General features: G+C 36.8%; 1 protein-coding gene across 1 annotated transcript in view; it reads right to left on the minus strand.

The window, feature by feature from the left end:
* Nucleotides 1–24928, minus strand: part of UNC13C (unc-13 homolog C) — a 601184-nt gene that overhangs the window by 51817 nt on the left and 524439 nt on the right. The window contains exons 28-31 of the mRNA XM_032864917.1: nt 20697–20846; nt 15904–16027; nt 8052–8108; nt 3701–3781 (exon numbers count right to left, since the gene is read on the minus strand). Coding sequence (XP_032720808.1) covers nt 3701–3781; nt 8052–8108; nt 15904–16027; nt 20697–20846 — 412 coding nt within the window. The remainder of the gene's footprint in view (nt 1–3700; nt 3782–8051; nt 8109–15903; nt 16028–20696; nt 20847–24928) is intronic.

Consider the following 24928-nt stretch of genomic DNA (forward strand, 5'->3'; position numbering starts at 1 on the left):
GACACTCACAGACACTATAATACCCTCTCTGCACTCTGAAGCACATTGTCCACACCTCTTATTTTATTAGTTGTAGAGGTCTAGCTTCCCAAGTCTAGAGCAAGACCCCTCTTCTTTTTCAGCCATCTCCTCATTGCCCACCATATTTTCTATGCATACGTAAGCTTGCAAGTAATGATTTTTGAAATGCGATAATCCAAACTAGGTATTTTGCTCTTCTCATGAGCAGCTGAAATTTAAATAATGCAAAAACTATACTTATAATGATAAAAAAGATGCTAAGAAGCAGCCACCAAAATTGGCTCATGAATAATGGATGGCAGGATGGGGATGGGCCTCAGGAGTAAGAGCCTCAGAGGCATAACGTCACATATTCTGCCATTTGTCTGGAATCTAAATGATCAGAAATGGTGCTGTATAGGATTAAATAAGTAAGAAGTAAATTCCAAAGCTATATTTGAATAGATACTCATACCTATTCCAAATTTTCTCCTTTATACCAAGCAATTCAGATTTCTAGAAGGCCCTAATTCACATGGTTCTTGTTTTTAGGGAAATCTCTGTATTGTCCCTACATGATGTCAGACATCTGCAACACACATGGTGGAGTGTCATGTTTGGGTCCAAAGAACAAGTGTTCCAGGGTAATTTGGAAGGCTGGGCAAAAAGTGAAACCAGCCAGCTTTTTTCCCAGGTTTTTCCATTTTCAAACTTCATCAGAAAGTAACCTGAGGATTGTTCAAGACTTAAGAATTTCCTTAGGCTCTTGGGATTCATGCTCAGGTCAAGAGTATCTATTGTTGGAAAAAGGTCTCCTTCTTTTCTTTGAAAGAAATCCACATTTCAGGGAAGTCCCGAGTCTTCCTATCGGCTTTTTAGCTCATACATACTGATTAAATTGTTGGTTATATATCTATATCTATATCACCACTATAACAGCGGTTATACTTTCACTTTCAAATACTAGTGATTTGGTTGCTTGTTGGCAGGTGAATAAATAAAATGTGTCACAGCCCACACACACTAGCTGTAGCAGATCACTGTAATTTCTGATACTTGTGCCACAGTGCCCCCACGTTCGACTTACAATTGAAACTACATGAGACCAGTATGACAAAATACTCTAGTCCAGCTAAAATTTTAGTCTTTAAGAGAGTATTTTCATCAATACTTTTGAGGAGTTGAAAGATTTTAAAGCATCTTTAGAAAACTATCTAAATATTGAAATCTGGTATTTTAATCTAGAAATAACTAATCTCTCTGAAGAAATATTCATTTTGGTCTGCTGTATTTCACCAACCCTTTGTTGGTTGTTGGTGAAATAATGATGTAGAAGCAAGGACAGTGATCTTCAGGTTTGGGGTCCTTTCTCAGCGCTGCCAATTACTAGCAGCTCTCTGGCCTTTGTCAGTAATTTAAACCTGCTCAGCCTCCATTGTTTAATCTATAAAATGTGAATGATCACTCTCGACACACCTAACAGCCAGATGTTTCTAAAGATTAGGCGAGACAATGTACATACATGGAAGATATCTGGAAAAATGTAAAACACTATTTCAGTCCATAGTCTACAAACTCCATACCATTCTCCTTGTTCACTTTATTTCCACCCTGTTTGCCTAAACTGAGTTCCAGAGGAAGTAGGATTAGGTCTTTGGCAGCCTTTGTGAGGTAGCCTGGGTAGCAACTGCTGCTTTTGCATATGAGCATCCTTCTCATGAAGTTTTCACTTACCTTATAGGGTTCCCTCTGCTGGTCTCTGAGAAGACCTTCCATCACTAGCTGGTAGGGCTATAATTCCTTTAAGTAGTTACTCCTCTTTTACCTGAATGCCTTTGTAGTCAACATCAGAATTAGGGCTTGGTAGGACATTCAGTTGGGGCAAATCTCAGAATCGGACAAGATAAAGGGAGTTCCAGTGTGGCAAACTGATGACAGAGCCATAGAAATGAATGCCCAGGTGTATGCCTTGGCAGATGGGCAGACCAGAGGGATAAGAGTCTCATAATAGGGATAGGAGGTAGAGACCTGACCTCAGGCTCTGACGTTCAAGAGGACCAGAGTCAGGCCCTAGAGGAACAAGATAATGGCATGAATCCATTTACTGGATCTTAGACACCAGCTAGTGGAAGTATTTAAGACTGAATTAAAAGATCATCCCAGATGACCTGGAGAGGAAGATGGGATAGTTGAGCTGTCAAAATGTAGAAGGGGGAACCTGTTTGAAGATCAGGAATGTCCCAGACTTTGGGTATAACTAGATGGTGATCATGTGCCCCAACCAAGAGGAATAGAAGAAATGCTGGTGGTGGGTACAGAAGCCAGGTCTGAATGCCATTTCTTTTCATGGGACTCATTTTTCTTCCTCTCTTGAAGTCATGCATTGACTTAATAAAATTCAAAAAGGACTAAATTCATAATCTAAAAATTTTACTTTTTCTTCTCTTCATGGTATACTTCAAAGTTCTTACTTTTTCTACTAGCATTTCCTGATTTGTGGCCATTAGTTCTACTATAACTCCAAAGGTCAGTCATTTCTTATTCACTTTTCTGAAAACAATTTTTTAGAAAGAGCTTGTTTTGCATTTTTTTCTGCTTCTTTTTCAAGTTTTCCATTTTTTCCCTTAAAATGATTGTGCAAAATTTCCAGACTTCCGGATAACACTCTAGCTGTAGCTTTAGAAACTCCATTGCTATAGTCTCACTGCCTAAATCCACTCTCCAGTTTCCACCAGGTGTCACAAAATTCCCACCTCACAACTTTCATTTTATATTTCATTTTTCATTTTACACTGAAGCAGGAAAAGATGGCCTCTTATTAAATGCTGAAACTATAAAACCAAAGCTGGGAGGTAACAATTTTCTGGAGGTGCCCAATTGTTGTACAAGTCTATTTTAATGAACAGCATCATAATGTCTGTTTGTATCCTGTACAATTCTGTGCTCTGAAAATGGCTCATGGTAGCTAGCAGTTTTTGCTACGCTGTTCACGCAGCCTGGATAGGCGATGCTTCCCCCAGTGACATGTGGAGACAATGGATATGGTTTAAATTCAGACAATAAATTAGTTAATTCACTCTTAAATAAGCTTTCACATAAGAATATAAAATGCATATACGTAAATATGAAACATGTATAAAAATATAAAAGGAATTATATGGAAACAACTTCTAAGTTACATTTTGAGGTCTGTCCATTTTTAGCCCCCACCACAATAACTTCTGGTCAACCTCTGGCTGTGAAAAAATTGATGCACACAACATAATACCTTTGGGTTTCCAGCAGAAAATTAAATTATTGCACTTACTAAGAGAGAGGAGAAGATTGATCTTTTAAAACCCATTTCAACAACTGTAGAAAACATGAAAAGAAATTCTGTTAACCCCAAACCTCCTGAAGCATCTATTTAATTGAACTTGGGGGGGGGCTGTACGTACATGTCTGTCTTTGAAAACACATGTTATAACATCGGTTTCACACACATTTTCTTCCAGAGACAAAGGAACAAGGATAAGGGCAGAGGAACACGGATAATGTGGGAAGAGTACAGGCTCAATCTGACATACTCTGGGAATATACCCATACAACCATCTTCTGTGTCTATGGATGGCACAGCTCTACAGATATGCATGTGGGATACTTTTCTCTGAGGGCAAATAGAGGACTGGGGATGTATACTTCAGGACTACTGTAAGCTTACCTTGATGGTAGCCAAGACTACCTCCATTATAGCACACTGTCTTGGCGTCAGACCCTTGGCATCCTCCCGAATCATGTGCTCCTAGAAAACAGGTTAGCAATTACTTATGCATTTAACCAATTAATCCATTCAACAACTGTTTTCAAACATACTCTGCATAATCCCCACATGGACACACCTGAGAGGATTATTTTGTCATATATTCAATAAATATCCCCTTTTCCAAAAGAAGAAATGCTGAACTTTGATTTGTATGTGGTTTTACTTATCACTTGCAAGTTAATGTTAGGGGTAAAAAAAACAAAAGAGAAATCTGGAAACATGTGTCAAAGCTTTTTCACCTTATCTGTTACTTTGAGGAAAATCAATCATGACATGGAGTTAGGAGGTGAATTTTAGCCTCTTTCAATTACTATGATAAAGTCTACTTTATAATGGCCCCCATTCCTTCTCTTTCTTGATTCCCCTTAATGTTTAGTCATTACTAAGCCCCAAGAATTAACTGAATTTGGCTCTGCAGATTTTCATTATTTTAAAATCTTTTTTTTCCAAAATTTTAGAGCTGATTTTCACATTTCTGGTGGATTTTCCTCATTGTTCATTATGGACTCTCTCAAACCATCATTCAAAACTTCCTTAGGGAAATGATGGTAGAAAGTTGAAGACAACCACAAAGGAAAAAGAAACCTAAGAGAAAATTTTAAAAATTCCTGACATGCCCCAACCCCTCCACCAAAACTGAGTCTCCCCAGAGGTGCCACTATTCTAGTCAACAATATTCAATAGATATTTATTGAGTGCTTATTATATGCCTCTGCCGTCCCAGGTAATTGTGATATGTTGTTCATTCAAAGAAAGGCTTTTGTCCTCCAGAAGCTTAACTGCGAACTAATACAGGTGTCTTATGTGAATTAGAGGAAAGCCCACATGAACGGACACAGCTCTAAGAATGCATGGCTCGACTAACGGTTCAATCACTGCCTTTCCTTCTTAACAACAGGTGCCTCTTCTTCTACAGGGCACAGATCTACATCAACATGTACAGCTTGGCGGGTGGAGCATGGGCTCTCTTTCAGTGGTCATTGCACAAAAGTGGTCAGGCACTTGGGTGCAATGCTCAGATTGTTCAATCCCCAGTGCCTCACCCTATTCTAGCCCTTTTCTTATTGTTATTTGGTAGATGCCATGACTTTCTCAAGATAATCTTGATCTATGTCTTACTCAAGTCTGCAGTCTTTCAGTACCTATCTTGGCAATTATAACCTGCTAGGAATTCAATACATTTTTGGTAAATGAATTGTACTTCTTTTAAGTATAATGTTGTAGGGTTCAATACCCTTGAATGAAATCATACTCCTTTGAAGATTTTGGAAAAAAAAAAAAAAAAAAAAAAGAAGTATACAATGCCCCATGGATCCATGAGATCTCACTACATGTTTGATACAGGATTTTCAACACAAACATATGTGTCCTTTTAATATTTTTAAAATAGGAATATTAACTACCCATTGAGAAACAGTAATGGGAAATGTTTACTAAATTGTAGGTGGAAATGTTTAAGGGTAAGTAAGTACAAACCAGTCTGGCTTCAACTCTTTGTTATAGAAAAATATAATTTTAGCAAGAAATAATTTCAGAGATCTAAAAATAGCTCATTAAAATAAGTGAGTTTCTGAAAGAGGCTGGCAATGAGTTACTGTATGCTTGCAGTAAATTTACAGTCTCTGATGTAGTAATTGGTTTTAATATTCTATCACCTGTCTAAAAATACTTACGTTTTCAAAAAATTATGCCAAATAAATCTGATCCCATTAAATAGTAATAAGTTAGGCATACATAATATATCTACATTATGAAGTTCCAGAGCATAAAGTAATGTATCAAATGGCTGAATAAATACTTCTTTAATGGATTAATCCTAAATGGTAGTCAAATGCAGAAAAACAATTTCCTTCATTGTTCTATTTTCCTTGACTCTGCATTCCTTTAAGTAAGTTAGATAATTGTTAAGATTTTTGGATTTATCCCAACCTTCTTTCAAACTAAAATACAAATATTGCGAAGACCAAGTATTTAAAATGGAAATGACATTTTGGTAAAATAAGGGAAAATGGTTTGGAAAATTTGAAATTCTTTATTATGGTCAGAGTTTTAATTTTGCAAAGTACTGTAGAGGCCTTATTCTTTAATTTGAATAATAGTTACCCTTTTAGGACATTTTATTGTTTTTAGTTTGTTACAGTCTTGAAGAAGTTTGGAAGCTGCAAAGGGATCTTATGTGTTCTGTTTTGTTTGAGTTTGATTTTTCCCACCTAGCATATGTATGCACTCTGGGGAGCTATCTCCACCCCACTTAGAGTTCGTAAGATGCAGGCAGAGCTGACTACACCCCCAGCTCATAGGCTGGTATGTCAGTTAAGCCTGTGTCACAATGGTTGGCTTTGGAGTGGTGAGAACACTATCAGAGACCAGGATGTGCTGGTGGGATTTGTTGGAATTCCTCACATCAAGCTTGGTGTTCTTTTCTACAACATTTCAAGTTCAAAGGATGTTAGATATAGAGCAGAGACAACCATCTTACAAATAAGAAGGTAGGTTTGTTACAGCCATACATCACACAAGGAAAGAACAGAGTCGAGAGATACTAACCAGGTTCCATAACATTCTTTGAGTTCCTAATCAAGCAGTAATGGAAAGCAGAGTTATCTAGGACTATAAAATTTCATGTAGCAATAAATTACTTCCTTGCTTATGTTAGTCTGGCTTTCTAGCACTTGGAACTGAAAACAGTTCTGGCTGATAAGACTTCCAACTCAGGAAACTGAAGCTGTGGGAGATGGAGTATGTTTTCTAACATCACGTGGATGCGAGAAGCATATCTAGGACCATTTCTTCTGTAATGAGATACTATGCTGTTTCACCTTCATGGTTTTATTGAGGAATTTCAACCCTGTATAGATCCATTTCTCAAAGTAGGGAATATAAATCCCAGGAAGATAATAAGAGGGATAAAGGAAGGGATCAAGATCTCAGATCCAAAGCAATAGTGTGGGAGTAACATCTACCTTTGACCTTTCCTCTAAACCATCAACATAACTGAACACCTCTAAGAAGAAATTTTACGTTATGTCTTTTAAATGATTATTGACTTCCAATTTTTTTTATCTGAGCAAGGGGGTAATATAGGGTACTGAAACTATAGGACACCTATTTCATCTCAGTAAGTAATTATGCAGTTAAATGGATTATTCTCCCCCTGTGTTATACACATAAAACAATCCCAGTGAGACCTGACTCTGAGCTGCCAGCCTCTGTGAGCTGGTGGTGGCATAATCTTGGCAATTACCATGCAAAGATAATGTACGCATTATCTCATTGATCCTCACAAAAATCCTACAAAGCAAGTGTGAAAATGTTCTGCAGTTTATAAATGCCAAATCTGAAGATTAAGAAGTTTAAATACTTTGGCCAATGTCAAATATCCATGTGTCATGGACACATGGCAATGACAATGTCATTTGTCAATGTGTTGGAAACAGCTGAGGTAGAATTTGAACTAAGGTGGTCCACATCTGGAACTATATTCTAAGAGAAAGAAATGGAACTAAAGCAACACATACTTCTACGATAGGCACAGTGTTGGCCGGTATGTCATCCATTGATGAATGAATGGATGAAGAAAACGTGGTAATCTTATTTGGCCCTTAAGAAGGAGGAAATCTACCCAAATGCAACAAAATGGAAGAACCTAGAGGACATTATTCTAAGTGAAAAAGCCAGTCAAAGAAGCACAATGTATATTTTAATCAGTCGAGTTCCTATTCTAGGACAGAAGCTGATGTTCCCCGCATAACTGCACAGTCCTGTGAATCTGAGCAATAAGAAAGGGCAGAGTTATTAAGTCAGCAAATCCTCATTTACAATGTGCTTGAATATATTGACAATTTGAAGGTCTGCTTTGAGGAGTTTCATTTTTCCACCCTAGCTTTCTTGCCTTTAAGATTTTTCTAAACTTTACTAGATTTCTACGAAGCGCTCCATTTTGCCTTTATTCATACAAAGCCTGTTTCATATATGAAAAAAAACATGATCTAACTTAAAGCCAAAATTTCCCAGTTGCCCTACCAATTGGAAAGTATTAGAAATCTTTGGGGAAATAAAAGGAAAACCATAAAGTTCAGACTCTAAGTTTTGACTTGATTCATCCTTAAAGCTTGTCTGTGAGATCACAGACCTGCATCTTAGTCCTGCCGTGCTGGATACCATTACTAGTAGGAGGATAGTTTCTTGTAGAGTTGTAATTAGCTCATTATCTTTCACAGACAACTGATAATCCCTTTATTCTTATTACCTTCAGTTTGGATAATTGTCCAAGATCTTTAGCTGCGATGAAAATCATCTGAGGTCCCTAGAAACACACATAGAAAAGGAGAGAGAATACTCAGTCAGTCTTAAGATCTTCAGTAACAATAGAAATGTAGTCAATAGAAAATTAAATTTCCCTTCTTATACTTGTGACTTTTATGCCATATACACTTAACTGGTTTTATAGATTGGGACAAGGATATCTAGTACTGCTGGCAATATAATTGTCCTCACAGGCATCCCACTTCTGAGAATTTTAAGTCTGAGTTAACATACAGATTACTACTAACATAGCTGATTTAATGTAGCACATGGATTTAATCCATGATCTTTAACGTTTATTCATTTTTAGTAGAGGCCGCTCCCTCACTCCACTTGGCCCCAAATAGATCTACGCAAACTTTCAAGATACAGAGTTGAGGCAGGTGAAGCTGCTGTTCTTCCAATGCTGTCCAGTCTATCAGAGACCTGTCCCTTAACTCTCCCCTCAGACCTGTCCTCTTAACTCTCCCCTAAGCCAGAGGCTCTTCCTAGAATGCCAACGTCCCAGAAAAAGCTTGAAGAACAGAGGACTAAACCATCCACAGCACTACTAGAATGAAATCTAGAGGTATGCCTGTTGGTAAAAGTGGCAGGAAAAAAGTAAATTCAGTACTAAGTTCATTATAAGGCCCTAGAATATCTTCTCAGGAGGGAAAAATCAGCTATTCTGGAATAATACTCTTCATTTTTTAGTGGATCCTGTGAATTGATTAGGAAATGAAGGACTACAAAGTTTAGGAGAACAGCAACTGCATCTAATTTTGCTCCTATTTTCATCCCCATCACGGTGCCCAGCACACACCAGAGCTCTGAGAACACATAGTGAATGAATGAGTGACAGATGTTGCTTCATGCTTTGAGAACTCAATGCTAGAGAAAATTGAGGTGATGGTAAGCTATCCTAGGGAAGGCCTTATAGAAAAAATGGTATGTCATATACTTTCTACTATAGCATGATGTATGTATTTTTGAAAAACCTCGTTCTACAAAATTGTGCTCTGGAAATAATAGGGCTCATGGGCAAAATAGCAATGGGCAGCATAGTCAAAGCTTATGCAATTTTATTACCAATGAGTGATCAAAAACAGGAAGTGCTACTTTGGGAGATATCTTGTATGGCACACAGGGAGCTGATTGATGGCTGCCACAGCAGGGTAGTAGAAATGCAAAATAATAAATAACCCAAAGGAGTACAAATGTGGGCTGGGGCAATACCCCTACAACTAGAACTCTCAGCAGGGGGAGGGTAGCCTTCCCTGTGTGAGAGCCATACAAGCGTCCTCTGTTTGGGTAAAAGAACCATGTCCAAGTGTGCCTTCCTGAGTGTAGTAGCTTAGCTGAGTGTCCTTTTCTTTTCTGCTGAATTTATAGGTTTTCTATTATATTTCGGAGCCTCCCACCTAGGAAAATTTATACATAAACCAACTCAACTTCCAGATTATACTGACGCCATTCCCGCTGCTCCCAATTCCATTAGAGCTAACTGGTGTTACAGAAATGTAGCAGAATCAAGGGGGCATGTATGCTTATATATGTAATTTGGCTTTCCATATGTGTGTAGGCTATAACAGATTTTATCACTTGCTGGCAGGAAATCAACAAAAACATGAATCTTTGCATCTTTGAACACTTTATAAGAAAACAATTCCTACAGAATTATGGACTTAGTCTGCACGATTAATGGTGTCAAAACATTTGAGTTTAGCTTATAATTACTCATTCTTTGCATCAACTTATATTTCTCAGTCACAGAAAAAAAAATACTTGTTCCATAATATGTGCATGCTAGGGTTATTTCTTTTTTGTTGTTTGATTTAGGATATGTGAACAGAGATACCTGGTACTGTGTGCAACCATTCGACCACTGCCTAACTTTGCTGCCAAATGAGCTTTCTGGTTCCTTTTTATTTCACTATGTATGATACAATCATGTTCTTTGAACCCAGTAAAAGGCGTCTCCTCTATTAACCTTCAAGTGGAAAGGTAATAGATGAAAGTAAAATGGAAAGGAGAAAAATATTCCCTATAGCAGTGTTGGATTTATCTTCTTAAACTATAATGTTTTAGAAAAAAGCACAGTGGGGGTATTCTATCCTAAATTTATTTCCCTGGGGTTTCACAGTATAATTAAGTTTAAAAATTATGTGTATAGACCAGATAATGCTGTAAGTTAAACTTTCATACTTTTTTTTCCCAAAAAATGAAGTTCTGAATGTCAAGGAATTGTGAAATTTGACTGCTACTGACACTATTTCAAATTGATTTGTATAGGAAAATGTCATCTGAATGATCGTTGTTTAGTTACTGTTTGCTGAAGACTTTTTCCCAAAATGGATTGAATCGTTAGTTTAGCTGGATGAAAATCATTCACTAAAGTACAATTAGATGGGTTACTAAAAGTATGAACAAGGGAGAGAAGAACAAGATGGAACAGGAGGATCTCTTCCTTCCACGGACACACCAAGGAAACGACCACCTCTATATAACTTACTCTGTAAACAACCTGAAGACTGGCAGAACAGATCTTCTAAAGCTAGTCGTAGAGAAAAGTCCCTATCGGAAAGGGTAGGAGGGGCAGAGACGCAATCAGGAACCAAACACCTGGTGTGACTCACTGCAAATAGGAGAGATGTCATAGGTCAGAGAAGTGAGGAGATCAGACCCCACACTGGGCATCCCTAGCCCTGGGGACCCACAGAGGGCCGAGAAGTCCACATAACATCTGGCTTTGAAAATTAGCAAGGCTTAACTCTGGGAGCCCTGGAAGGTGATAGGTAACCAAGTCCTGTTCCTACAGAGAGAACAAGCTAAATAACTTGGTCAGGACCACAGAGGCAGTAGTTTGAAAAAGTGCCCAGGGTATACAGGAGGGCTGATTGACTAATTTTCAGGTGTGTGCCAGAGGGTCAGCCATCTGCAGATTTCTCTGGAAATAAAAGTGGCAGGTGCAAATTTTCTTGTCCTCCCCAGCCAGAATAGCCAGACACTTGTGGGAGTCAGTGTTAAAACTCTATCTACCTTGCCAGCAAACATGCTCTGGCCCAGTGCCCCTCTAGACTGGCTCTTGCTCTTGGAATGGGAGATAACCCCCACACACGAGCATGTCCATCGTTCCTGCAGCTGGACCTCTAAATGGCTGCACAGGGAGCAAGCACTGCCCTTTGCTGTGCAAGAAGCTGTCAGAGTCCAATAGTAGATATCTAGGATGCATGCTGGCCCCAACCACCCAACCGTGAGCTCACAGCAGTCACAGCTCAGCCACAACAGAGGGGTACACACAGCCCACACAGGGCAACAACCCTATAGCTGCTGGTTCTAGTGACCAGAAGAGACTGTGTTACAAGGGACCATGGGACATCTCTACAAGGCCACAACTGTCACAACCAGGAAATGGCAGCGACCTACTTAATACATAAAAACAAACACCGAGTTAGACAAACTGATGAGACAGAAAAATATGTCCCAAATGAAAGAATAAGACAAAAGGCACAGAAAAGATCTAAACAGAACTATTCAGTGTGCCTAATAAAGGTTTCAAAGTAACAGTCATAAAGATTCTCAACAGATTTGAGAAAAGAGTCAATGAATGTAATGAGGATTTCAAAAAGGAGATAAAAAATATAAAAAAGTCAGAGCTGAAGAATACAATAACTGAGGTGAAACATACACTAGAAGAATGGATTAGCAATCTGAAAGGGTTACGGAAAGCATCCAAGCTGAACAGCATCAAGTAAAACCCAAGAATAACACCATCAAGAGTAATAACATTTGAATTTTAGGCATCCCAGAAAGAGAAGAGAGAGGGAAGGGGGTTCAAAAATTTCCTAATCCGGGGAAGGCAACAGACATCCAGGCCCAGGAAAAACAGAAAGCTCTTACCTAACAAGATGAAACCAAGGAAGTACACAACAAGATGTGTGATAATTAAAATGGCAAAATGTAATGCTAAGGAGAGATAAGGCATCATGAGAAAAGAAAATAGTTACATCAAGGGAAACACTGTAAGGCTACCAGCTGAATTTTCAACAGAAACTGCAGGCCAGAGTGCTGAAAGGAAAAAATCTACAGTGAAAAATATTCTACCTGATAAGGTTATCATTCAGAATGAAAAAAAGATAGTTTCCCAGCAAAAAGGAGTTTATCACCACAGAACCAGTCTTATAAGAAATGTTGAAGTGTTGAAGAAATGTTAAATTATTTAAGTAGACATAAAAGGCTTAAGTATAGGAAAACTATGAAAGGAAAAAAAATTCACAGATTATAGTAAAACTATAGTAAAAGTAGTACATTAATCACCTATAAAACCAGTATGGAGATTAAAACATAAGAATAGCAAAATCAATTCTATCTACCCAAAATAGGTCAAGGGATATACAAAATAAAAATATTTAAAATATAACATCATTAACAAAATGTAGAGGGGGGAATAAAAATTTAGTGTTTTTAGAATGTGTTCAAACTTGAGTGACCACCAACTTAACATTTGGTATTTATATACACTCAATGATAACCACAAATCAAAACCTCTAAGATATACACAGTAAATAAAAAGAAATTCAAGGGTAACACTAAAGAAAGCCATTGAACCACAGAGAGCAAAAGAAGAAAGGGACAAAGAAGAACTACAAAAACAACCAGAAAACAACAAATTGGCAGTAAGTACATACCTATCAGTAAGTACTTTAAAAGTAAGTGGACTAAATGCTCCAAGATAACTCAATGGAATAAAAAATAAAAAAGACCCATGTATATGCTGCCTACAAGAAACTCACTTCAGACCTAAGGACATCTAAAGACTGAAAGAGAAGGGATGGAAAAAGATATTCCATGCAATTGGAAGCAAAAAGGAAGTTAGAGTAGCAGGAGTTATATCAGAGTGGACTTTTAAACAAAGTCTACACAGCAAGAGTCAAAGGAGGGCATCCCATAAAGAAAAAAGGATCAGTCCAAAAAGGGGATATAACACTGGTAAATATCTATGCACTAACACAGGAGCATGGAAATGCATAAAGCAAACACTAATAGTCATAAAGAAAGAAACTAACAGTAGGGGACGGCAACAGCTCACTTACATCAATAAATAAATCATCCAGACAGCAAATCAGAGGACACAGTGGCTTTGAAGAATCCATTAGACCAGATGAATTTAACAGATATATACTGAACATTCCATCTCAAAACAGCAGAATACACATTTTTTTTTCAAGTGTACATGGAATATTCTCCAGTACTGATATATGACGTGGTAGGCCACAAAACAAATCTCAATAAATTTAAGAAGATTGTATCATTATTAAGCATCTTTTCAAACCAAAGTAGTATTACTCTGATACCAAAACCAGATAAAGACACTCCAAAAAATAAAAAGAGAACCATCTCAATAGATAGAGAAAAAGCATTTGACAAAATACAACATAATAAAGGGCATATATGAAAAACCCACAGCTAATATCCTCAGTAGATAAAAAAAAAAGCTTTTCCTTTATGATCAGGAACAAGATGAGAATATCTATTCTCACCACTTTTATTCAATATAGCACTGGAGGACTGGCTTCACAACTGGATAAGAAAAAGAAAGAAAATACATCCAAATTGGTGAGGAAGAAGTAAAACTGTTACTTTTTGAGTATGACGTGATACTACATATATAGAAAAACCTAAGGACTCCACCAAAAAAAAAAAAAAAAAAAAAAAAAAAAAAAAAAAAACAAACTATTATAACTGATAAATGAATGCAGTAAACTTACAGGATAAAAAATTAATATACAGAAATCTGTTACAGTTCTATACACTAATAATGAAGTAGCAAAAAGAGAAATCAAGAAAATAATTCCATTTACAATTGCACCAGAGGAATAAATAGAATACCTAGGAATAAATTTAACCAAAGAGGTAAAACACTTATATTCTGAAGATGGTATAAACAAATGAAAAAATACACCATGCTCATTAATGTGAAGAAATAGTATCATTATAATGGCCATACTACCCAAGGAAGTCTATATGAAATCCGTATCAAAATACTAATGACATTTTTCACAAAACTAGAACACATAATCCCAAAACTTGTATGGAAAACTTGAACGGTCAAAGGAATCTTGAGAAAGAACAAAGTTTGAGGTATCACAATCCCAGATTTTAAGATATACTACCAAGTCATAGTAATCAAAACAGTATGGCACTGGCACAAAAACAGACACATAGATAAATAGAACAGAATGGCAATCCATGAAATAAATCCATGCTATTTATCCAGAAATAAGTCCATGCTTATATGGTCAATTAATTTACAACAAGAAAGACAACAGTGTACAATGGGGAAAAGACAGTCTCTTCAATAAATGGTGTTGGACAAACTGGACAGCTACTTGCAAAAGAATGAAATCAGGCTACTTTCTTATGCCATAAACAAAGATAAACTCAAAATGGATTAAACATTAAATGTAAGACCTAAATCCATAAAACCCCTGAAAGATAACAGGCAGTGATCTCTTGGGAACTGGCCTTAGCAACATATTTATGGGTCTTTCTCTTTAGGGAAGGGAAATAACAACAACAAAAATACTACTGGGTCTATACTACTATAATAAAAAGATTTTGAAAAGCAACGCAAATCAACAAAATGCAAAGGCAGCCTAATGAATCCGAGATATATTTGCAAATGATATTATCTGTTAAGGGGGTAATACCCAAAACATGTGAAGAACTTACAAAGCTTAACCCTGAAAAACCTCAAAACAACCACAAAATAGCCCTAAGTAATTTGATTATAAATGGTCAGAGGACCTGAATAGACATTTTTCCAAAGAGGACACACACATAGCCAAGAGACACATGAAAAGATGTTCTACATCACTAATCATCAGGGAAAGGCAAATTAAAACCAGAATGAAATATCCCCTCACTCTAGTCACAACGACTAGAATCTAAAAGACAAGAAATAAGAACTATTGGTGAGGATGTGGAGAAAAGGGAATCCACATGCACTTGATTTTGCCTGATAGGAATGTAATTTGGGGGAACCACTATGGAAAACAGTATGGACGTTTTTCAAAAAATTAGAAGTAGATATACCATATGATTCTGTAATTTTACTGCTGAGTATTTACCCAAAGAATATGAAAGCACTAATTCAAAAAGATATATGCACCTCTATATTTATTGCAGCATTATTTCCAAGAGCCAAGATATGGAAGCAGCCTAAATGTCCATCCAACAGATGAATGGATAAAGAAGATGTGGTGTGTGTGTGTGTGTATACACATACACACATAATGGAATATTATTCAGTCATAAAAAGAATGAGATCTTGCTATTTGTGACAACATGGATGGACCCACTGGGTGTTATGCCAAGTGAACTAAGTCAGACAGAAAGGAACAAATACCGTATGATTTCACTTATACCTGGAAGCTAAAAACCAAATCAAATAAACAAAAAAACGGAAACAGACTCATAAATACAGAAAACAAAGTGGTGTCTGCCAGAGAGGAGGTGTGTGGGGAGATGGGCAAAATATGTGAAGGGGATTAAGAGGTACAAACTTCGTTATAAAATAAATAAATCATCGAGATGAAAAGTACAGTATAGGGAAGAGTCAATATTTTAATTACCTGTTTATATATTAATAGATGGTGACTACTACTACATTTATTGTGTGAGCATTGAATATAGAATTGTCAGACCACTGTTGTTCACCTGAAACTAATTTAGCATTGTATGTCAACTACATGTCAATAATAAAAAATAAAAATTAGAACAAAAAGTTTAATTGAATCTTGGTTTTAAATACTTACTGTTTGATCTGTCAGAGGAGGGAGAACAATTTGTTTTTCTATTTTGTTAAGAACTAGCTTCCATAACTCCTTCAGAACTCGCTTCAGGACTGTTTTCTCACAGATTTTTGCTGAGAGACTTAATCTGAAATAAAGCAAAACATATAATCACTTAAAATAAAACTTTTAATCATTTAAAAGCCTCATAGGAGAGTATCAACTTATTTTATTGATCAGAAATTCAAGTTTTTCAATACTGAGATTGATTGATTGATTGATTTAGATTTTATTTATTTGACAGAGAGAGAGAGCACACAAGTAGGCAGAGCAGCAGGCAAAGGGAGGGGGAGAAGCAGGCTCCCTGATGAGCAGGGAACCCAATGTGGGCTTGATCCCAGGATACCCTGGGATCCTGGGATTTTAAATATATGATTTAAATTCCTGGGATTTTAAATATATGAATAGGCCTTTATAATTTTCAAATGTTAAATTTCATTTATCGAACAAAATACATAATATCAAATATATGTTTCAACACATATATTTGACAATTTGCTATTTGGTAGAAAATGAATTCAGGGTCTCTCTCCGCTTAAATTGTTTCCTAAATTGACATCAAAGCCCCCAACGTATGTGATTTTCATCCACATTCCTAACTTCTATTTACTACATACCCCATATTCATGATACAGGCCAAACACCAAAGAAACACGCTTTCTTCACTACCTGACACTGCCCCAACATAAGAAAGATGCATGTAATTTTACTCAAGAGGCAAAATTTATCAGCTTTACTGATGTTGCAGTTTTACGGATAGACAATGAACATAGAACATTTTTAAGTTTAGGTGTATAATGTAATGATTTGACATACATATATAGTGTAAAATGATTACCACAGTAAATGTAATTAACATCCATGACCTCAGACAGTTAACAGTTCTTGGAAGATCTATCCTACCTTCGGCAATTGTTGAATATACTATAAAATATTGTTAATATAGTAATCGTGCTCTACATTACATTCCTACAACTTATGTATCTTCTAACTAGAAGTTCCTAACTTTTGACTACTTTTACCCATTCTCCCCACACTGCCCCGCCCCCACTTCTGGCAACTACTAATCTATTCTGTTTCTCTAAGTTCAGTTTTGAAGATTCCAAATTTACCAGCTTTAATCGGTTTAAATGTATATTTCTTACAAATTCTTCTCAGCGTGAGAATGACAATAACATCACCTATTTTTATATAATGCCTTAGTTTAAAAACCTCTTCTGGCAGATCTTTGTTTATTACTATACCCACTATACCCATTTTATAATCCAAAAACAGGTTCTGAGAAGTTAGGGTACTTGGGCTGAAACATCCTCCTAATCCAGGGTGTCGTCCAATGCCCCCCCTGCTGCCCTGCACAAATACGTTACTGTATGAAGACCCAGCGGTCTGTGAAGTCCCAGAGCTGCACAGACATTTACTGAATGTGCTGTAATAGGACACTCAACTCTCTGAGGCGCCTTTAATAAAAGCCAATCAAACCTGTTGCACAGAGGGCTTGAGGAGAGCCTCAAACCCCCTATAGCGCTGCTGGTACTCTGTGCTTTTGGACTCAGAAATTACAGCTTGAATTCTGGTTTCTAAAAGAGACAGAATTTATTATTTTAAATGCATGTGATTAATATATAAAGGCATGTGACATGTGAGAGGCAAAGGGAAAGATTTCCCAAATACACATTTATATAGAATTACTTGACACTACTATATGCAGTTCCCTAGTATATGAAAATGCAGAAGAGCCCCCTTTGGATGAAGAGGAAAGACGGGGCCCCTGTGCACAGCTGTGGAACGTTTAGCCCCGCTCTTTTGCATAACACTGTTGGAGGGCAGCAGCCACTATACGGACGTAGGGTAGAAACCAGCAGATGGATCATAGCCCAATGACAGGACCTAATCTCAGAGACATCCCTAGGGTAATTTGAGACAAAACAAATCTGCCAGTTTTGTAGCAGACGTGTCATTTCCATTTTCAAAAGGTCTGAGTTTAAGAATTGACCTTGTTTTTATGGTCCGCTCATATACTTGGCATGCCAGCTAACTCGGCTGAGACTGGAATTGAACGAACAGGTATAAAATCCTTGACCTGTTTGCAGCTCTGCATGGGATTTCTGCCAGCTGGTCAAAGAGTTTACAGCTTGCTTTATAGAGTGGGGAGGTCTTGGTGAAGAAATGGAAACATAAAGAAATAAGATGTTATATTTAGAGAACCTGTACATTTGTAACATAACACGATTTCTAAGGGGATTTTTCTCAAAGCTACCTTGAAGACTCCCAGCCCTTTATTATTCATTTTAAATGAACAAACAGGAGATCTAGCAACTTCTTCCTTAATTTAGTCAGAGTTAACCAACAGCATAAGGCAAGCTGAAAAGCCTATATTTTGGAAACAGAGTTATCTAGGTTGGTTGACCACAGACCAATCAACCAGACAATTTTCAAATGCCATGTATACCAGCTGACAATAGGAATTTGTTGTCATACAGTTGATCAGATTTTTATGAAAACCATATCCAGGTGTTCTCGCTCCCCTGAAATCCCTGTCCCTTATTCCCATGCCTCTAAGTCCTATCCACCTGGAAAGATACAACCAAATGGGATACCTATCCATGATCTGAACAAGGAATTAAAAGTTACACCTTATTGTGTTTATTTTTCCTGTCTAACTTGTTGGTTCCCTGAGAACAGAATAATATCTGACTTTTAAAAATCTCCCCTAACAAATGGCTTTAGGGTTACACATTTTTTATTAGCTCTGAGAATTTCTACAACTCTTTATGCCTCATGTCTCTTTCCAAAAATTTTAATCTTTCACAAATTTTTAAAGCTCAAAGGTTTTTTTGTATCCTTATATACTGTCCCTTTCTCCTATGAATTAGAAAGTTATATAGATGATATAATGTTTAATTCTGAGTAGAAAATTAAATAAAACTAGAAATAGAAATAAAATAGAAACAGAAATTAAAATAATTTAAATAGACTGAAAGAAAAGGTCCACTGACTTTAGTTTATGTATTAGCCCCATTTTACAGATGGTGAAATGGATTCAAGGTCTCTCAGCTAGTAGTTGACTATATTAAGATAAGTTAGAACTTTCTGTATGTTCTATAATGTTTGGCTACAATATATACAAAAATAAGTAGTTTTGCTAATGATAAATGACATGTCTCCAAACTGCTGCTGGAGGTCAAAAAACCAGAAGGCATTCTTCCAGTAGGAGTTTTAAGAGAATTGGCACTGTTTTGTCCTGCTCTCCATTCACTATCACACTCCTGACAAAATGGTGGTATGTTTATATGATTTGATTCCATATTGGCCAGAGAAAAGAGCCATCTAATACAGTAAAAACATGAAGGGATTGTGTAGGAAATTAGATGGTAAAAGTATACATTAAGAAACTAAGGAAGTGAAGAAGGCTTTCTGAGTTTCTGTCCTTTCTTCTACATCACTTGCCTCCCTCCCTTCTGCTAAGCTATCTCCTAGATATTTTCTCATAAAGAACAGAAAACTTAATTTGTCTACCAAATATTAAAATTAAAGTCATAAGAACATTAGTCTTGCTTATGCAGTAACACTTTAAGGAAAGGGAAATGGAATTAAAATGTAAGTTATAGAATACATCCTCCTTAATAATTCTTTCTTTATTGTCTTTTTCTTTAAGGAAAGGTACTGTATCCTTATTTATCTTGGTCCCTTTGGTATGAATTAATTTGCTGCAACAATATTAAATGAGGTAACATGTGCAAACTACCATGTATAACACTGGTCCCTTGGTAGGTTTTTGATTTTTTTTTATTTTTCTACCCTCAGTTTGGTGCTAAGTATCACTGTTTAAGAAAACATGTCTCCTGTGGACTCAGAAACAAACTGAGGGTTTTGGAGGGGTGGGAGATGGGAGGATGGGTGAGCCTGGTGGCCGGTATTAAGGAGGGCACGTATTGCATGGAGCACTGGGTGTGGTGCATAAACAATGAGTTTTGGAACACTGAAAAAATTAAATTTTTAAAAATCTTAAAAAAAAAGAAAATATGTCTCTGGTTGTTTTACATCATTGGTTCCCAATTGTGGACACATTTTAAAATATACGTGCCTAGACCCTACTCCAAACTTATAAAATTAGAGCTATTAAGAGTAGGGACTTAGTAGAAGCATTAAAAAACAAGAATTTTTGGTTAAGAACACTGTCTTAGTTGGTCACAAAGGTCTGCTTTTCCACCGCTATGAGACCATCATTTCCATCACTCAGGGATGTTGACTCTCTTTTTCATCACTACCTAGGGCCTAGAATAAAATTTGATAAAGATAGGGACTTAATAAATTATTGAAGGTTGAGTCAGGCACTCAACTTATCTCTGAGCTGAATTAATTCTAGTCGTAGTTGTGCTATTCTCTTCTTCAGGTTTGTGACATGAAATCAGACATTCTGGACTTAACCCAGTCTTTTTTGACGTCCAAGAGGATGCAAAACAATGTCTTATCTGAGGAGCATCAAATCCTAACACTCCTTCTCCTCAGAACACCGTACTCGTTGGTTACCAGTATTTATTTCCTCTCCATTTTTTTTCCTTTCCTGCATGAAGTCATTCCTACTTTTTTCCCATCAGGTAATGAACTAGAAGTCTTTTCCTTTTTAATGAATTATTATATTTTTGTAGAAAACTTTTTTAAAACTGTCTTATGTAGAGGAAAACAACTTTTTCCTTAACCCCATATCAATCAAATTTAGGGTAGTGGTTAAAGAGAAAACCAGGTGGAAGACTTACGTTTTGTCCAAGAAGTCCATGAGGGATCTTAATACAATCTCTGCATTCATTGCTGCACTGTTCTTATTTGAGGCAGTATTTCCATTTGTTCTCATTTGGTTTAGTTCAAAACTCATCTGTTTTATACACTCTTCAATGATAAGCTGGAAACTAAAAATAAGGAATATAAATTCTGAAATAAAAGCAAGCATTTATGACTTCTTTGTCTGTGTCAGTTTAATTCAACTCTGAGGAGTCTGATTGGCTCCAAATGGTGTGAATTCCTTTGCTGCTTAGTCTTCAGACTTCTGGTTCAGCTGCAAAAAATTTTGCTGGAGGAAATCTTACTTGGGACCCATATATATAAAGCAGATAAAAGGAATGCTCTTTGGGTTGAATTGGATTGGGGGTTCATGCGACCCCCATCTCTCACAGTAATAGTTGAGATATTCCTCTGAGCATTGTTTGGAAAAATGACTGCTCTTGAAAGATTCTCGGCATGTAGGTACACCTTTTTCCCTTGGTATCTGGGACTCCATACCCTTTTGGCTTCCCTCTAACCTCATTGGCTATGCTTCTTTCTCTATTACTTGACCTCTAACAACTGGAGTTGGTGGCCCAACTTAGCAAATGAAAAGTCAGGATACCCAGGTAATTTGAATTTCAGATAATGAATTATTCTTTAGTACAAGTATTTCCCAAGCAATATTTCAGACATATGTATACTAAATATATCCACTGTTTATCTGATATTCAAATTTAATTGTGTGTATCCTATATTTCATCTGGCAACCCTACACTGTAATCCTCTATGCTTGATAATTGGATCACTCCATTTCTCCATCAAATAGAGTTTGTTTTTTTTTGTTTTTTGTTTTTTTTTTTCCAATTGTATATAGTTTCATGGCTTTCACACTATCAATATACTGGTAATTACAAAACACATCAGCAGACCTGACTTCTAATGTGAGCTCCAAGCCTACAAAAACTTCCCACTTAGAAGTCTGATGAGTTTCTCTCATACCCAATATCCACTAGCAAATCATTATAAAGTATCCTAAATCTTAGTGTTCTTAGAATTCTCTGAGGACACTCTTACCTCATGGCCACTATTATGTTCCCTCCTCCATGAAATTTCTTATGGGTCTCTTGACCTCAATTATTTCAGGCATATGCCCAATGTGAGGTCCTTAGAGAGGTCTTTTTGAACTCAATCTGAAATGACATTTCTATCATCCACCATTCACTTGCAGTTCTTTTTTTTTTTTTTTCTTAATTGCATGCATGCATATATATGTGTGTGTGTGTGTGTGTGTATAGTAATTATTTGACACATTGCATATTCTTTATTCTTTATTTGTTCATTGCCTGTTGCCCAAATAGAATGTAAACTTCATGAGGCAGGGACTTTTTTTTTCCCTTCTTTTAGTGCTATATAGCCACACCATGGAACAAGATGAACAAAGAGGTTGCTCAAGAAAAAAACTGCTGAATGTATCAAGGACTCTCCTCCTTCCACCCACTTTTATTACATCACCACTCTGAGAATCTAAATAACTCTGTGAAGAGTAATCTTTAGCATTAAAGCATTTAGCATTTCATCCTTTATATCCCTTACAAAAGTAACTGGCACAAAATAAGCAATTTAAATAAGGGAGACTCATCATTGCCACCATTCCTCTATTTTGTCTGTCACCTTCGTATTTCCAACCAGAGGAGTAATTATAACAGATATACAGGCAGGCAGGAAAAAAAAAAAAAAAACATTTAGGAGAATGGAGATAAATGAAAGCTTGGGAAACAGTTCTGTCACTAGAATGTTGATAATTAAAAGGGAAGAGTCCATCTTATAAAGTACTGCAATCAAGTCTGTCCCTTTCTTCTTTCTCCACACACAAAGGTTATAGGGTTCATATTATTTGACAAGTATCCAACTGTAAAAATTCCTAAAATTTTATGAAGAAGTTTAGGAATTTTCACTATATAGTGTTTCCATTATTAAGTAGAAATATAAATATTTATCAATGCATGCATGCATTCTACAAATATTTAAAAATACTATGTGTCTCTTTCAGACTCAGGTCCAAAGGAATCCAGATGTGTGAACATTTGGCTTTGATTTGGCTAGGCCTGCCTTTGGATTTTTGTCAGGCAGTGTTTATGGAGGAAGGTAGTGTTGGGTATGGTGGAGAAGGTGAGAAATTTAAGTGGTAGTGTGTGTATTTATTGAGGACTGAGGTGGTAAATACTTGGGACAATAGAAAAGAAAGGTACATAATGTTGGAAAATCTGAACTAGTTTGATTCCCACTGGGTCATCAATGGTCCTGCTGACTATAGTAATAATAACCTTTGAAATAGCTACTTTCTTTTGCACTAATTCTCAAATCAGTGTATTAGGGTGGAGGATAGACTGAGCAGCAGGTATGACAGTCATGTTACAAGAATGCTTAAATGAGTTCTCCAACAGGTGACCTCCCACTGGAAGCCAGCTGTGTGTGTGTGAGATCACATATGTAGAGGAAGGGTTATCAGTATATCAGAGATAATGACATTTTATCTTAGCATTAATTCAGGGTGAATCAATTTTTGGTAAATTTGTCCAAAATACTTTTTCTCTAACCACTTTTTAGTTGGAAGAGGTCTTTAGTAATCAGCTTGAATAAAAGTGGTACCAGGTAATATTGATGGATTGTGTGAGCACTTATAAAACCAAATACTAAAGGGAATATTCCTAGGAAATGTTCCTGAATTCTTTATGTAACCCAGCTAGCCCCTGGTACCAAAAGCATCATTAGAAGAAATGTAGTAAACCAAAGCCAAAGTCCAAAGTGTAATCAAAAACTGAAGTGGCACCAGTTTTGAAAAATGTACGAACATCTTTACGAACATCTTTAAGATATCACTGAAATGACATCACTTAGTTTCAGTCACAAGTGGGTACCCCGTGAGCATGTCAAGAACCCAGAAACCCAGGTTTCAGATGTGTGATTTGGGTCTGCGCTGGCTGTCCTGTGATGTGCAATTATCCTCCCAGCAGCATACACTAGGATTATTTAATTGTGGGTTTTAAGAACACCAGATAAAATAGGTTTGGGACAATTAATTATGCACTTAATTTTAAAGCTCTAAGCTGCTAATTAAGACTCTAAAGAGGGTAGATTCAGACTAAAATGATCCAGTTTGACTTAACAGCACGGTCGCCCTGAGCACTACAGACTTGCTCCCCACCCTGTGTGTGTGTGTGACGTAGATCTAGGTGGTTGTATGAGAAATAAATGGATACCAACAGATATATAATAATCATTCTTTTTATAAGAAAATCAGGACATGTGGGTTGTTTATTCCAATAATCCTAGCCCTAATTGCACAAAATATTAAATTCCTATATTTTAAAAAAACAATGAAGCCATAGTACAGGGTAATGAGGAGTTTCAATATCTAGGTTAAAACAGCTGGCTTCATAGAGCAAAATACCTCCAGTGCCCTTCTAAGAGCACCATTCCTTATTTCATAACTGAAGTTTGCTCAAAGTTTTTATTTTTATTTTTATTTTTTTATTTTTTTAAAGATTTTATTTATTTATTTGACAGGTAGAGATCACAAGTAGGCAGAGAGGCAGGCAGAGAGAGAGAGAGGAGGAAGCAGGCTCCCCGCTGAGCAGAGAGGCCCCATGCGGGGCTTGATCCCAGGACCCTGAGACCATGACCTGAGCTGAAGGCAGAGGCTTTAACCCACTGAGCCACCCAGGTGCCCCAGTTTGCTCAAAATTTTTAAATCATAATTCCTATTTCAGCCTTTGTAACCTGAACTCCCTTTCATTAAACAAAACAAAAATTTTTAAAAAAACTATTTTTTCCTAAGGATGAGTTGACTATTTACAGAAAGTAATTTGAATATACTTTTTCTATTTCTATTCTGATTACTATTCTGTTTAGTCATCTTATTTCCCAGGATGTTCTGAACACCCCTTGCTCTCCCCGACACCTTTTTATTTTCCCTGACTTTGCTAAATAACCTCTATTTTTGCCTTCCCAGCTGAAGGCAACAGTCTTTTGCTTACCACATATTAATTCACAACTACAATGAAGAGGTAAGGCTGAACTGGCTGACCAAAGGCCCCATCAACTAAGTGTCACTCGAGTCAGAGCCAAAGAGCTCCCATATCTCTGGGACAATGTCTACATTTCCACCTCCAGGTAAACAGAACCTTCAAATTGCTTATTAACATCTAGGCGACAGTTCAGCTAACAA

The sequence above is a fragment of the Lontra canadensis genome, unplaced genomic scaffold (genome assembly GCF_010015895.1).
Source record: "Lontra canadensis isolate GAN:19392208 unplaced genomic scaffold, GSC_riverotter_1.0 scaffold28, whole genome shotgun sequence".
In the NCBI taxonomy this organism is placed as follows: domain Eukaryota; kingdom Metazoa; phylum Chordata; class Mammalia; order Carnivora; family Mustelidae; genus Lontra; species Lontra canadensis.